Below are 13,350 nucleotides of genomic sequence, written 5' to 3' on the forward strand. Positions count from 1 at the left end.
CTTCGGGTTTCGGGAAGAACTAAAAGTCTGGAAAGTATCTTCACACCTCAGCTTTTGCAGACCCTGCTGCCGTCTCATCTGAATGTCCACGCAGTTACGAGCCGTGCCACGTGTGTATGGTGCCAGTGAGCGGAGTCTAGTTTTGTGATAATCTTTTTTTTAAAGATTTTATTTATTTATTCATGAGAATACACAGAAAGGAGAGAGAGAGAGGCAGAGGCACAGGCAGAGGGAGAAGCAGGCTCTATGCAGGGAGCCCGACATGGGACTCGATCCCAGGTCTCCAGGATCACGCCCTGGGCTGAAGGCGGCGCTAAACCGCTGAGCCACCCAGGGGCCCTAGTTTTGTGATATTTAGAATTACTGGCTTTAGTGCCCAAAACGACAGTACTTCTTTTTTCCCCCCCAAGAGTTTTGTGGGCAGATCTGTAGGTTTTCAAATAATTTCCACCTCCTTAATAAAAATAATTTAGGTTGTAAGGTGACAGTTTAAACAAGAGACTTAGAGCGTTGATGCAAGTATGTAGCAATTTGTGTCGGTAAAAAAATAGTTGCACCATGAAGCTTACTTAGACTTTTCCTGTGTGGACCTGGTGAGATCCAGTTTTATCAAATGCACGCCTCTTACTGGCTTGCTAATACTTGCTGATTCAAAAATGAATGTTGATTGCATATTTAAGATATGCAGATCAATGTACATATCGGTAAGCTAATACTAAAATCCATCAAGAGGATGCTATTTTCAGTTCTCTGCAAGTTGTTAGTTTTATTAAGTTGTCAGTGTTAGTTTTTATTACAGTATGCATTGGCAGTTATATATAGAGCAAAGAGCAAAATTGTGTAATTTACATTTATTGGAAGACTTGGTTTTCAGTGCGGCTTTTTAGTCTTCGCTGCTGCCTCCTCCAACCCTTGTCCATTTCATGTAGCGTTGGAGCTCTTTTAGTAGATACTTAGTAACAATTAAAAGTTAACTGATGTTGCTATTTAAAGCATCTTTATTCTTTTCGGGTAGTGTGTAGGTTACAGTTCTGTTTATTTCACTTTATAGTGGCTGCTGGCATTGGCTATTTTCTGTGCATAGTCTTTCTAACAAATTATTTTTTCTATCGTTCTATGTGCAGTCATTCATGGTATTGCCTTGCGCATAGTGGTATAGTCCATTTAGTTCTGTTAATTCTGTTTGGAATTCAATTTGGAATTGTTTTAGTCTGTCTGTATGTAAGTAACCTGGAAGACTGTTGTAGAAAGTTATTTTTTAAAAAATTCTCCCAGACTATGCATCAAATAAGCTTAATTTTTTTCTTTCAAAAATATGAAGCATAAATAGGAAGAGGCTTTATTTTTTAATACAAACCTTTTACCTTTAGAACTTCAATGGGTAAGAATTTATTCTACTTTACAGCGCATTTATGTAGTTTTAATTGTTTATAATGATTTGACAGTTTTCCTAATATTATGCCGCAGCTTATCCAGATTAAAACGATTTATGCTTTCATTTGTGCTAGGGGAAGATGAGGCCTCAAAAAGATGTGGTTATGGATTAAAATGAGAATATTAGAGTTGATATGTTTTATTAGGAAGATTTTAGTAATTAGGTTTCAGGAATAATTGATCATTTAAAAAGAGGCTTCTGTATGTTTCCTGTTAGCCATATATATTTATAGTGTGTAGCTTTTAGTACATTGTGATAAAAATCTGGGGGTCTCATGACCTCCTTTTGTTGTATTTTTAAAAATTTAAACTCTTATGCCCCCTGTTTTTCTTTTCTCAGTTGAAAAGATATCATTAAAACCTTGATATCTATTTACTCTACAAGTAGAAGGGAAAATAGGACAGTAACTCCATAGACTTTCACCTGTGATACTTGGGCTTTGATAATAATGATGGTATTTGGTAAAGACATAATGATGTGGGTGAAAGTATGTTGACAATTTGAAATCAAAGATTAATTTGAAAACAAAACTGGGGGGAAAAGATTTAAAGTCTCTAAGAGAGGGAAGACTTTAATACTTACATTTTTATTTTATTGTTCCTAACTTTTCTCACATACTTTGAAGCATTTGCTTATTGAAGTCTGTTCAGGTATTAATTGGAAAAGGTTTTTCCCTCCTCATTTGAATCTATATTTTATTCGATTGTGGTATTTATTTGCCTTTGAGGACCCAAATTTTTAGATTGAAAATTCTAATTAAGTTCATTGGTAACATACTTTTAAATTAAGTAAATAAAATAAATAAATAAAAGTAAATGCTTTCCTGATATATTGTAGATTGTATATATTTAGACAAATAGGTTTAAAATAATTTTTTGTATTCTTTATAAGCATAAAGCATTTTATATAGGTCAATCATTAGTATTTCAGTAATAATATTTCTAAAACTTATTGTTGACTACTGATAGAGTTCCTAGATAGGTGATCAGAAGAATTCCTCTTCCCTTTCAATTAGAAGATTTTAAGTCCTACTTTTTCCCTTTTGCCACAGATTTTTTTTCCTGTCTACGACCTCTCTAATATAGACTTGGTACTTGAAGTCAGTGCAATTTTAGGAGGAAGTCTGTCTGACACTATTGGATGCTGAGAATATGACTTTTACTTCTTTGCTGTTTTTCCTTAAATTGGAAGACTCAACAGTAGCTAAAAGTAAAATTCCAGTGATAATAACTGTGTAGGTGAATCTTGAGTAGTTCTTGCTGTCACTGTTACAAGCAACTTTGTCTCTGTGGGAAGATACTTTTTTTTGTGGCAGTGATACATACAAGGAGGGGTATAAGATTCCATCATCAGTTCTCACTTGTTTGTCTTTGACATAGCAGTCCAGACCTTTGGAAATCTTGAAAGTTTATGTTAGTGATCCAGGATTGGAGAGAAGCCATGCCATGGTTTTCAGGGATAGGCCTGGGAAGCAGTGGAGTACTGATCCAAGCCACAGGTTATAGAGCAGAATGAGAAACAGTTAATATCTGGAGCCCTCAGAAAACAAGAAAGGAGATGCTAGATGACCAGTGTTTCAGGTATAATAGCTGTTGTAATTATGGAAAGCACTACCACTAACTTTTTTGAGGAGAGTGTGTTGGGAGTGGTGGCATGCTGGGGAGCAGAACGATTTCCATTGATAGTGGAGAGAAATATGTAAGGTTAGTTAAGGTCAGTCTTCTTGAGGCAGCATGGGGAGATGGTGTGCCTGTTTTCCACATTCTAAATAACTAATAATAGCTAATAAGGAATTTTTAGAACTCATTCAATTTTAAGTTTATTAATAAATGTTTAAAAAATTGAATTATGAATGATGATTATAGTGTACATCAGTATATTAATATATATAGCAACATAATGAAACTTTGAACATTTGTTTTTGTTCTAAACTATCAGTTTTTTGTGATATAGTCACTTTTTATTGACTCAGATATAAATTGTAAAAAAGTGGTTTTCTCAGCTAATTAAAGCTCTACATTTTCTAGAAGATCTTTTCCCAGTTCCATTTATTTTGGATTTCCTATAAAGAATTCTTCAGTTCTGTCAAACAAATGGGCATATGAAATTTTACCACATTTTAGTCTGTAAATTCACTTTTGGGCTGAGAATGAAATCAATAATAATACTAATAATACTAACTCACAATAGTAACTGCTGTGTGTAGAGTTGGCTGTGTAGTTCCTTATTTGGAGAACAGTTGATAAATATGTGGTTTTATGTTGCAACAAATTCTTACTCATTAATGTGACATATTAATGACTAATTTTCACACTAATTTTTAAAAATTTGTAAGTTCTCTTTCAACTTCTTTGAATCACTAAAAATTAGTTGCTAAAATTGTGGTATTTTATATTAAAAAATAAGAATACACATTTTTTCCCAGTTTAAAACTACCATATTATATCATTTCCTTTTTTCCTCTTGGTTCATTATCTTTGTTTATTTATAAAATGTTGTCCTTACTCTTAGGATTCTTTTAAAAATGTGACCTTAAAAGAAGTATCTAATTAAACCAAATGTCGTTTATAATATTATTAAACTTTTGATTTGGTACTATCAAGACTTAATTTCCTTTCAAGTGGTATATCTTTACTTTGAAACTACATTAAAGAGCTTTTTGAATTTGTGAACTTTATGGAGACCAGTTCTATATCAAATGGAACTTTTACTTTTTTAGCTATCATTCATTCTAGTAACTTTTGACTATTGATAAGATTTCAACTAATTGGATTATGTGAAATGTGATATGGTGTAGTGTTGTTGTCGTTTTTTTTTTTTTTTCTTTAGTTAGGCAATTCCTGCTCAGTTCCCGCAGTTATGTACTAATTTGTTCTAGATCTAGAATTTAATGTTTTTTTGTTTTTTTTTCTAGCATATATCCTATTACTGTTACCTGTTGTTTTCATTTCCAGTTGAATCACCTGATTATATACTTGGATATATTGTGTTACGGTTTTAGTTTTAAATGTTTTATTTACTTTTGTAAAATATTTTTACAGTTTGTCTTTCTTGTTTCTAATAATGGTAAGATAGCCTGTTCGTCACTTTTAGGATCTTTGACTTTTATGTAAGTGTAGCATAAATTATAGAAACATCTTGAGCTCTAGTTCTATAGCCTATTATAGGCTGTATAGTCCTATTTTGAAAGAAAGTCATTTTATCAACATTGAATTTTCTTTATATTATTGGAAAATGAATAAATATCCTTGATTAGACTGTTCTTTTTTAAGCTCTGTTAAGATGAAAAAAAATTTAAATAGTTTGCACTTTTCTACTAAGCTGATTTTTAGAATATACCTAATGTCACAAACTGTTATAAAGCATAATATCTATCAATAAAATTCTTGCCTGATTTTATTTTCCCATTCTCTTTGACATGGCTTTCTTTTCCAATTAACTACCTTATGGAGGATGATAGCACAACTTTTCCTTAAAAGATAGTTAACTAAATTTTGTAAGTTTTATAAGTAACTTAGAAACTAATAAACATTTTTATAGTTTGTTTTCTGAGGCTGAATGTGCTTTGAAAACTGAATAGAATCTTATTCCTTCACTCTGCAGAAGAGTTAGGATTCTAGGCAACAGATTTCAAACTTGTTATAAGTTCACTAATGTGTGGGTTCGAAGATACCTTCTGTTTACCTGTGACCTCTCCTATGCCTTTTTTCTCCTGAGAAAAATTCCCCATAATTTTTTACAGTGTTATCTATAGCTTTATCTACATATAAGTTATGGGCAGTTAATTTAAAACTGAAGAATTTTACAGTTTTGCCTCTCTCTTTTTTGGTTAAAGTAGTACAAAATGTCAAAAATTAGAAGGAAGGTCACAGTGGAAAATACCAAGACCATATCTGATAGCACATCCCGAAGACCCAGTGTATTTGAGAGGCTTGGACCCAGCACTGGCAGTACAGCAGAGGTGAGTTGTCACTAGAACAGTCACAGGGGTTATCTTGTAATCCTGTTCTTGAATACTGATTTGTATCGTAAAAGTGAACAGGTTATTGTATTGTAGGAATGTTCAGTAAATTTTTAAAACTGAGTTTCATAAAGGAGGAGTGAAAAGAATTGTTATGTTTTTCTTTTCCTGATGTTTTTATTGTTTGGGGAATAATGTATCTCAGGGTAGCTGGAATTTTGGTAGCATTTGTTTTAATTTTGTCCCACTGGCATCTTTTTTCTAGAAATAAATATGAAATTTACATAGTAATATCTGTCTCTTAGACACAGTGCCGTAACTGGTTGAAGACTGGCAACTGCCTCTATGGAAACACTTGTAGATTCGTACATGGCCCTTCACCCCGTGGTAAAGGTTATAGCAGCAATTATAGAAGGTAAATTAAGAACTTTGAATTGTTCATATACTATTAGAAGATTATTTTGTAATTTATCTAGTATAAAAATCTGAAATACAAGCATATATTTGATCAGATTTTCTCTTTTGGTGGTGGTCTTATCAATAGTCAAAGATCAGTAAGATCTTTTTAGTTGTTAATTTCAAGATTAATAAAATGTATGCTTTAAAACTATTTGCTCAATATTTACTGTTTTTGCCAATAGATTTTTTAAATAATATATGTATGACTTACTTCCCCCCTACTCCTAGTTACATACTAAAATGGTTTAAGATTGCAGAACATCATAGATTGTTTTTACTGAGGAAAGACGGTTTTTAACCCTTAAAATTTAACAAGGATATAGTTTTAGCTTTTTAAGATGTTTTAAATTCAAATCTAAATGACATACGACATTCTGCTGCAAGCTCTGTATATTAAAATGCATTTGCCAAATCCCTTATCATAATGTACTAATGTAAATGAAAATATAAACTTGCTTACACATGGATAAAGGTACTACTTCCTATTTAAGACATCTTTTTGCCTTTAATAAAGGCAAAGCTAAATGAAAATCTCCTAATAAAGACTTTTTATTTTTCTTTCAGTTCAGTTCATGATGATTGTGTTATGGTATTTAAGTATGTAATATATGTAAAGGTTGTCACAAAAAACAGTTTAAAGTTGATTGGTAAACAAATAGTTAACCAGTTCCTATAATTGGATGTGCTGATGGCTTTGGTTATACCAATAGTATAAAAACTGAACAGTAGCATTTGTAGATTTTTTTTTAAATGGGTGAGTGTGTGTGTGTGTATAAATTTTGAAACTTAATGGAATTTAAAACTCAAACCCTTAACTGACTTCTTGTTCAATTAAACGTACATTTTAGTTTACTTGTGATGCTGTGAATACTCAGTTTTATTGTATTTAGATTGTCATCCTTGCCTTCTGTTAATGTGGGAAAACCAATTCTTACTGACATATGTTTAATTATCTGTACAAATATAACCTAGATAGTGTTTCAACAATTTTAATGTTTTGTTCATATTATTACCACACTTTTAATACATGCCTAATTCATCTCTGAAGTTTGTTGTTAACTGACACAGAATTTTTATGCAAGAGGTAATTTTGAGGAAAATGGTCAGAGAATTTGTCTAAGATGGGAAAACATAGTGTCATTGCCAGACTTAGAATAAAGGATTTTTTATGTTATTTTGTGCATGTTTTTCCATTCGATAACCCCCTTTGGATTTGTCTTTTTTTCCTTTTTTTTATAGGGAAGAAAATACGGTTCATAATGTGATTCAGAGATGGAAAGAAAAGCAGTGTAATTCAGAAATGATTAGTCACAAGATTATTTATTAAGCATTCATTGTATGAAGAGCACTCTGTTAGGCGCTGCTTAGGATAGAAACAAGTTCTTAATAAGTTGTCTTATTACATAAAGGAAACCAGGGCACATAAGATTAACTTGTATATCATAATTATAATTTAAAGTATTTAAGTACTGGTTTTTAATAAGAAGATACACTTTCAAGATCAGATTTAACTGTTTAAACATTTATATATTCCTATAAAATGTACATACAAATGTTAATGAGATCCTTTAAAGTGAGTTAACTGAAATTATATCTTCATTATGTGACTTGTATTGATTGATACAAGAATTGATTTGATTGATAACTATTACTTGAAATAGATCTAAATGTTTATGTGATTGTTTCTATCTTTAAAAAATACTCACACAGTGTTTTTTGGTCGCCAGTGGGGGACCTACCATTTTTTAACTTCTATTGCCCTTTTTAAAAAAGCTCCTCTAGGAATATTCTTTAAAGGCAGTGTGTTTTCCATATCTGCTTTGTTTTCTCACTTAACAATAGTGTAAAAATAATTGGGAGCCATTTGTCACATTTTCAGTATGAATTATGAAGGCTTACCAGGGTTGAACATAACTATGTATGATTTTCCTTGATTAAAAAGAAATCCACTGCCTAAACCTTGTTTTGAATCCTTTAACTATTTTCTATTCTGAAATAATTTCAAATTTAAAAAGTTATAAGAATAACATAAAACTCCTATATGTCCTGTGATTATTAAGATGGATAATTTTCAGTTGTTGATGTTGCATCCAGCCACATATATGTATGCATGATAATACTGTTGCCCCTTATTAATTTTGCAACATCGTGGTTTAAAACTTTTTCCTACTTTTTACTTTCAAATATAAGTAGTACATTTATGTGATTTTTAGAAAAACAAATGAAGCTGTTAATTACAAATTCCTTTTTCTTGGTTCACATATAGTTTCTTATTCATATCACCAGTACCTGCCACCCCATGGAATTTTATTGTATACATTTCTGATTGTTATGGGGAGAACACTTGTAAGTGATGCTCATATTTTTTATATATTAATATTTAAGCTGAAGCAAATTAATTGTTTTTCTGAACATTAGGAGCCATGGACAGAAAAATTTTATTGAGATTCATCAGGTATTTCTGTAAATACATTCTTATAAATGTTATATAAATATAGATTTTTGTTGTTTTGTTTTGTTTTTTGTTTTGTTTTTGTTTTTTGGTTCAAAGGTCACCAGAAAGACCTACAGGGGATCTTAGAGAAAGAATGAAGAACAAGCGCCAAGATGTGGACACTGAGTCCCAGAAACGAAATACAGAGGAGTCATCCTCACCTGTTAGGGTAGGAATGAATTTCCCAAAACAAAGTTAAATTTCAGTAATGACTTACTATATATGTTCCATAATATTATGTTGTGTGCTAAATATATGGTAGATGTGAATAATACCACATTATAATGTTTATATGGATAGTGTAATTTAGGGGGGAAAAAAGTCCTCTGGGAAAACTCCTAATTCTCTGAATCAGTTCTTGGTGGTAATTAAGATGGAGGGAATTGGTTAGTGGAGCTTAAGTTCAACTTCATAGGATTTCTGGATCTTGATGGGCATCATAACTATCTAAAAGTATTCTTAAATCTTCAGAATTCAGCCAGCCATCATATCCTGCTTGTTTCCAAGAAAGGTTAAAGTGGATTATAGTAGGACACTTAGAAATTAAAACAATGAAAGCAAGGCATGGTGTTGACAAAAACTGAACCAGAGAATTTAGGTGAAGGAAGGCACATGTGACCACAAAGTTTAATGGTGGGTTTCCTGACAGTGACGCCAAAAGAGAAATCTTAATTTATGATATAGCTTATTGAATAAAAGAAAACGTCAGTGTTTCATATGTGGAAATCTGATCATGAGCTTTTTTTTTTTTTTTTTTTTTCAAGAAACTGACCACCATCCCTAGAAGACCACTATGTCACTATAGATTTGTCTGTTCTGAATATTTCATATAAGTGGAGTCATGTAGTATGTGATTTTGTTTTTGATTTGTCTTTCACATGCCATAGTGTTTTCAAGGTTTATGAAAAATTATAGGATATATCAATATTCTGTTCCTTGTTTTTGCTAAATAATATTCCATTAATACATCACATTTTATTTATCGATTCATTAATTAATGAACATTTGGGCTGTTCCAGATTTAGCTCTTATGAATCATGCTGCTGTGAACATCCTGAGTAGTTTTTTGAGTGACATGTTTTCATTTCTTTGGGGTTTATATCTAGGAGTAGAATTGGCTGAGTGATATACTAATTCTGTGTTTAATTTTTTGAGAAACTGCTAGATTGTTTTCCAAAGCAACTGCACTATATTACATTCCTGCCAGCAATAAGATTTCCAATTCTCTCTTCGTCAGTGTTTGCTATTACAAACTCTTTGATTAGAATCATCTTAATGAGTGTGAAGTGGTAATCGCATTGTAGTTTTTGCATTTCCCTGATGGCTAATGATACTGAACATCAGTAATGTTGAACAATAAGATGTGCTTATTGGCCATCTGTGTATCTTCTCTAGAGACATGTCTTTTTCAAATCTTTGCCCCTTTTTAAATTTGGGTTGTCTTTTTATTGTTGATTTGTAAGAACTTTCTATATATTTTAGATACAGATTCCTTATTTATGATTTGCAAAATTTTTCTTCTGTCCTGTGGGATTATCTTTTTATGTTCTTGATGATGTCCTTTACAGCACAGATATTTTTAGTTTGATGAAATAGTTTATCTGTTTTTGTTGTTTGTGCTTTAGGTGTCTTATCTAAGAAACCATTGCCTAATTCAGGGTCACAAAGATTCATGCCCCCCCCCCTTTTTTTTTTTTTCAAAGAATCTTGGAGCTTTAGCTTTAGCTTTGATCCATTTTGAGTTAGCTTACATTTATGGTCCAGCCTTATACTTTTTCATATGGATATCTCAGTTGTCTCATATTATAACCGTTTCATTAAAATTATTGAATTGTTTAAAGAGAAACTTTCTGATCATTTAAGCTGTATAGAAGCTTTCCTATGATTGTTGCTGATCCTCAATAAAACAGCTGCATTACCATTTTACATTATAGCTTGTAGAGATTTATCTTCAGGAACCTAAAGTAATGTACTTTTCAGTATGTAGCTTTCTAATGTCTGATGATAGATACATAATACTGCTTTAGAAATCTTAGATAGTAGTTCTCAGCTAGAGGTGTGTATGTATCAGAATTCTTTTGGAGGAGAGATAGTGTTTTGTGAAATACATGTTGATACTCTACCCCTGATCTACTGAATTAGAATTCCTGGGTAGGGGCTGGGCACAGGTATTGCATTTTGAAGTAACTGATTGCTCAGAATATGGAATGAACTCCATGAGTTGCTGGTAATGTTTAACAACCATTCAGGGAAAAAAGCTTTGCTTTATGGGATTTGCCAATTTCTTTAGCGTAAATACTACTATCATGGTCAGTTTCAAGCTGGCTTAGTGATATCACTGAATACAGATTTGGAAAGAGATACTCATTTTCACACCATTATATAGTATTTTTCACACATACACATAAATATGTATATGCACTCACATATAGTGTAATTAACTGCAAGACTAAAATGTACTAAAATATTTAGGAAGTGAATTTTGAATAACAGTTACCTTTGTTTTTTATTATTTGTGTAATTGTTAGCTTATATGATTTGATTTTTAATCATAGCTATGTTTAACACCGGCTTGCACAGTTCCTAAAGATTTAACAGTTGGTTCTTGTGAGTCAGTGTGAACTGACTCTAGCACACCACTAAATGGACTAGTTTAAAAGGCAAACATCTGGAATTCATATTCTGAAGACATTATTTTAGGAATTGTTTTTTAACTCTGCTGTCAGTTTCCTTACCTGTAAGTGGAGGCAGTAGCTCTATCAGTGTGTTGCTATGAAAAAAATATATGTCAAACAAGTAACATGAGTTGCTGGCTAATCCACGATGACTCTTTAATAACTGGTATGTGGGATCCCTGGGTGGTGCAGCAGTTTGGCGCCTGCCTTTGGCCCAGGGCGCGGTCCTGGAGACCCGGGATCGAATCCCACATCGGGCTCCTGGTGCACGGAGTCTGCTTCTCCCTCTGCCTGTCTTTGCCTCTCTCTCTCTCTGTAACTATCATAAATAAAAAAAAAAATAAATAAATAACTGGTATGTACAGGGATTAGAACAGCTCTTGGCCTTTCCTCTCTAATATAAATTAGTGTTAGGCTCTTAATAGATAAACATCAGCGTTGGAGATTTAGGTTGTTAACAGATATCTAAATCTAAGTATATTGCTGATCATAAAGGTTTATATGTTTAGCATATTCAGCTTAGTAGACAGCAGAGTTGGCCTTTCGTTAAGAAATAAAAGCTTGGAGATCTCCGGGTGGCTCAGTGGTTTAGGGCCTGCCTTCGGCCCAGGGCGTGATCCTGGGGACCTGGGATCAAGTCCCACATCAGGCTTCCTGCATGGAGCCTGCTTCTCTCTCTGCCTTCCCTGCATGGAGCCTGCTTCTCTCTCTGCCTGTGTCTCTGCCCCTCTGTGTGTGTGTGTGTGTGTGTGTGTGTGTGTCTCTTATGAATCAATAAATAAAATCTTAAAAAAAAAAAAAAAAGAAAAGAAAAAGCTTGATTCTTACTTTCCCTAGGTGAGAAAGCCCTCAGAGATGCTGAGTGTCATGCCTGCCTAAGTGTTATAGTGACAAGAGTGATCAGGTTTTAGGAAATTCCTGATCCAAAACTAGACAAAACTGTTAATAAGCTAGGATACCAGGGTGTTAATTATTTTGAGTGATCTGTCTGACAGGATAACAAATACTGATCATTTCTATGGTACATTCCTACTGCAACACATGTGTCTGTTGATCTTTACGTGATGAACTTCTATGGGAAAGTCAGATTTAGTTTAGGTAGGGGCAACTATAGGTTAGATAACATAAGATAGCTAAGACAGGTTAAGATACAAACATCAACTCTAGTGCATCTGAGTTGTGAGGTTGATAACACGTGATCTTGTGGGCATACAAATTCATAAGTAGATAAATTGTAATTCTGTAGAGTATGGTAGTATGACAGAGAGATACACAGAACACAGTGGAAGGAATAACTGGGGAACAGAGAACATTTCACAGAGGGAAATGACATTTGCATTGAGTGTTGGAAGGATAGGTGGGATGAAAGATGGGATGGTGAAAGTTTAGAAAGAGGAGAAAACCACAGGATTTTTACATCCATGTTCTTGAGAAATATTTCTAATTACAAGAAATATTGGTTTTTATACTAGGTACTTAGGTATTAGCTGACTTCTTAGAATGAGTCAGGAAATAGTCTCTTTGCTTCTATTTTCTGAAAAAGTGGGGAATTGCTGTAATTTCTTTCTTAAATGTTTGATAGAATTCACAGAATCGATAGATGTGAATCCATCTGGAACTGGTGCTTTCTGTTTTGAAAGGTTATTTACCGATTCAGTTTCTTTAGCTTTTTTTTTTTTTAATTTTTATTTATTTATGTATGATAGTCACAGAGAGAGAGAGAGGCAGAGACACAGGCAGAGGGAGAAGCAGGCTCCATGCACCGGGAGCCCGATGTGGGATTCGATCCCAGGTCTCCAGGATCGCGCCCTGGGCCAAAGGCAGGCGCTAAACCACTGCGCCACCCAGGGATCCCTGATTCAGTTTCTTTAGTAAGTACAGGCTTATTCAGATTGTCTATGAGTTTTGGCAGATTGTCTTTTTTGTAGAATTAGACAATTTCCTCTAGGTTATCAAATTTGTCATAGGATTGTTCATAGTATTGATTTATTATCCTTTTAATCTCTGGGATTTGTAGCAATGTCTCCTTTTTTGTTTCTGATACTACTAACTTATGTCTTTTCTTTTTTTTCTTAGCCTGACTAGAAGCTTATCAATTTTATTGATCTTTTTAAAGACTGGCTTTAAGTTTAATGATTTTTTTTCTTCTATTGATTTCCTGTTTTCAGTTGATTGATTTCATTGATTTCCACTCTAATTTTTATTACTTCTTTTCTTCTGCTTACTTTAGATTTAATTTGCTCTTTTTCTAGTTTTTCTGAAGTAGAATCTTAGATTATGGATATATTTTTTTAATTTTTTAAAAAAATTTATATATTCATGAGAG

The 13,350-nt window shown here is 32.9% G+C and overlaps 1 protein-coding gene across 5 annotated transcripts in view; it reads left to right on the forward strand.

The window, feature by feature from the left end:
* The window catches only part of ZC3H13 (zinc finger CCCH-type containing 13), a 92,627-nt gene that overhangs the window by 1,111 nt on the left and 78,166 nt on the right, over positions 1-13,350 (forward strand). For all 5 annotated transcript variants that reach the window (XM_038569552.1, XM_038569553.1, XM_038569554.1 and 2 more), the window contains exons 2-4: positions 5,271-5,396; positions 5,702-5,811; positions 8,407-8,518. In XM_038569552.1, the coding sequence (XP_038425480.1) occupies positions 5,280-5,396; positions 5,702-5,811; positions 8,407-8,518 (339 nt within the window). In that variant the 5' untranslated portion in view covers positions 5,271-5,279. The remainder of the gene's footprint in view (positions 1-5,270; positions 5,397-5,701; positions 5,812-8,406; positions 8,519-13,350) is intronic.

This window comes from Canis lupus, chromosome 22 (genome assembly GCF_011100685.1).
Source record: "Canis lupus familiaris isolate Mischka breed German Shepherd chromosome 22, alternate assembly UU_Cfam_GSD_1.0, whole genome shotgun sequence".
NCBI lineage: Eukaryota > Metazoa > Chordata > Mammalia > Carnivora > Canidae > Canis > Canis lupus.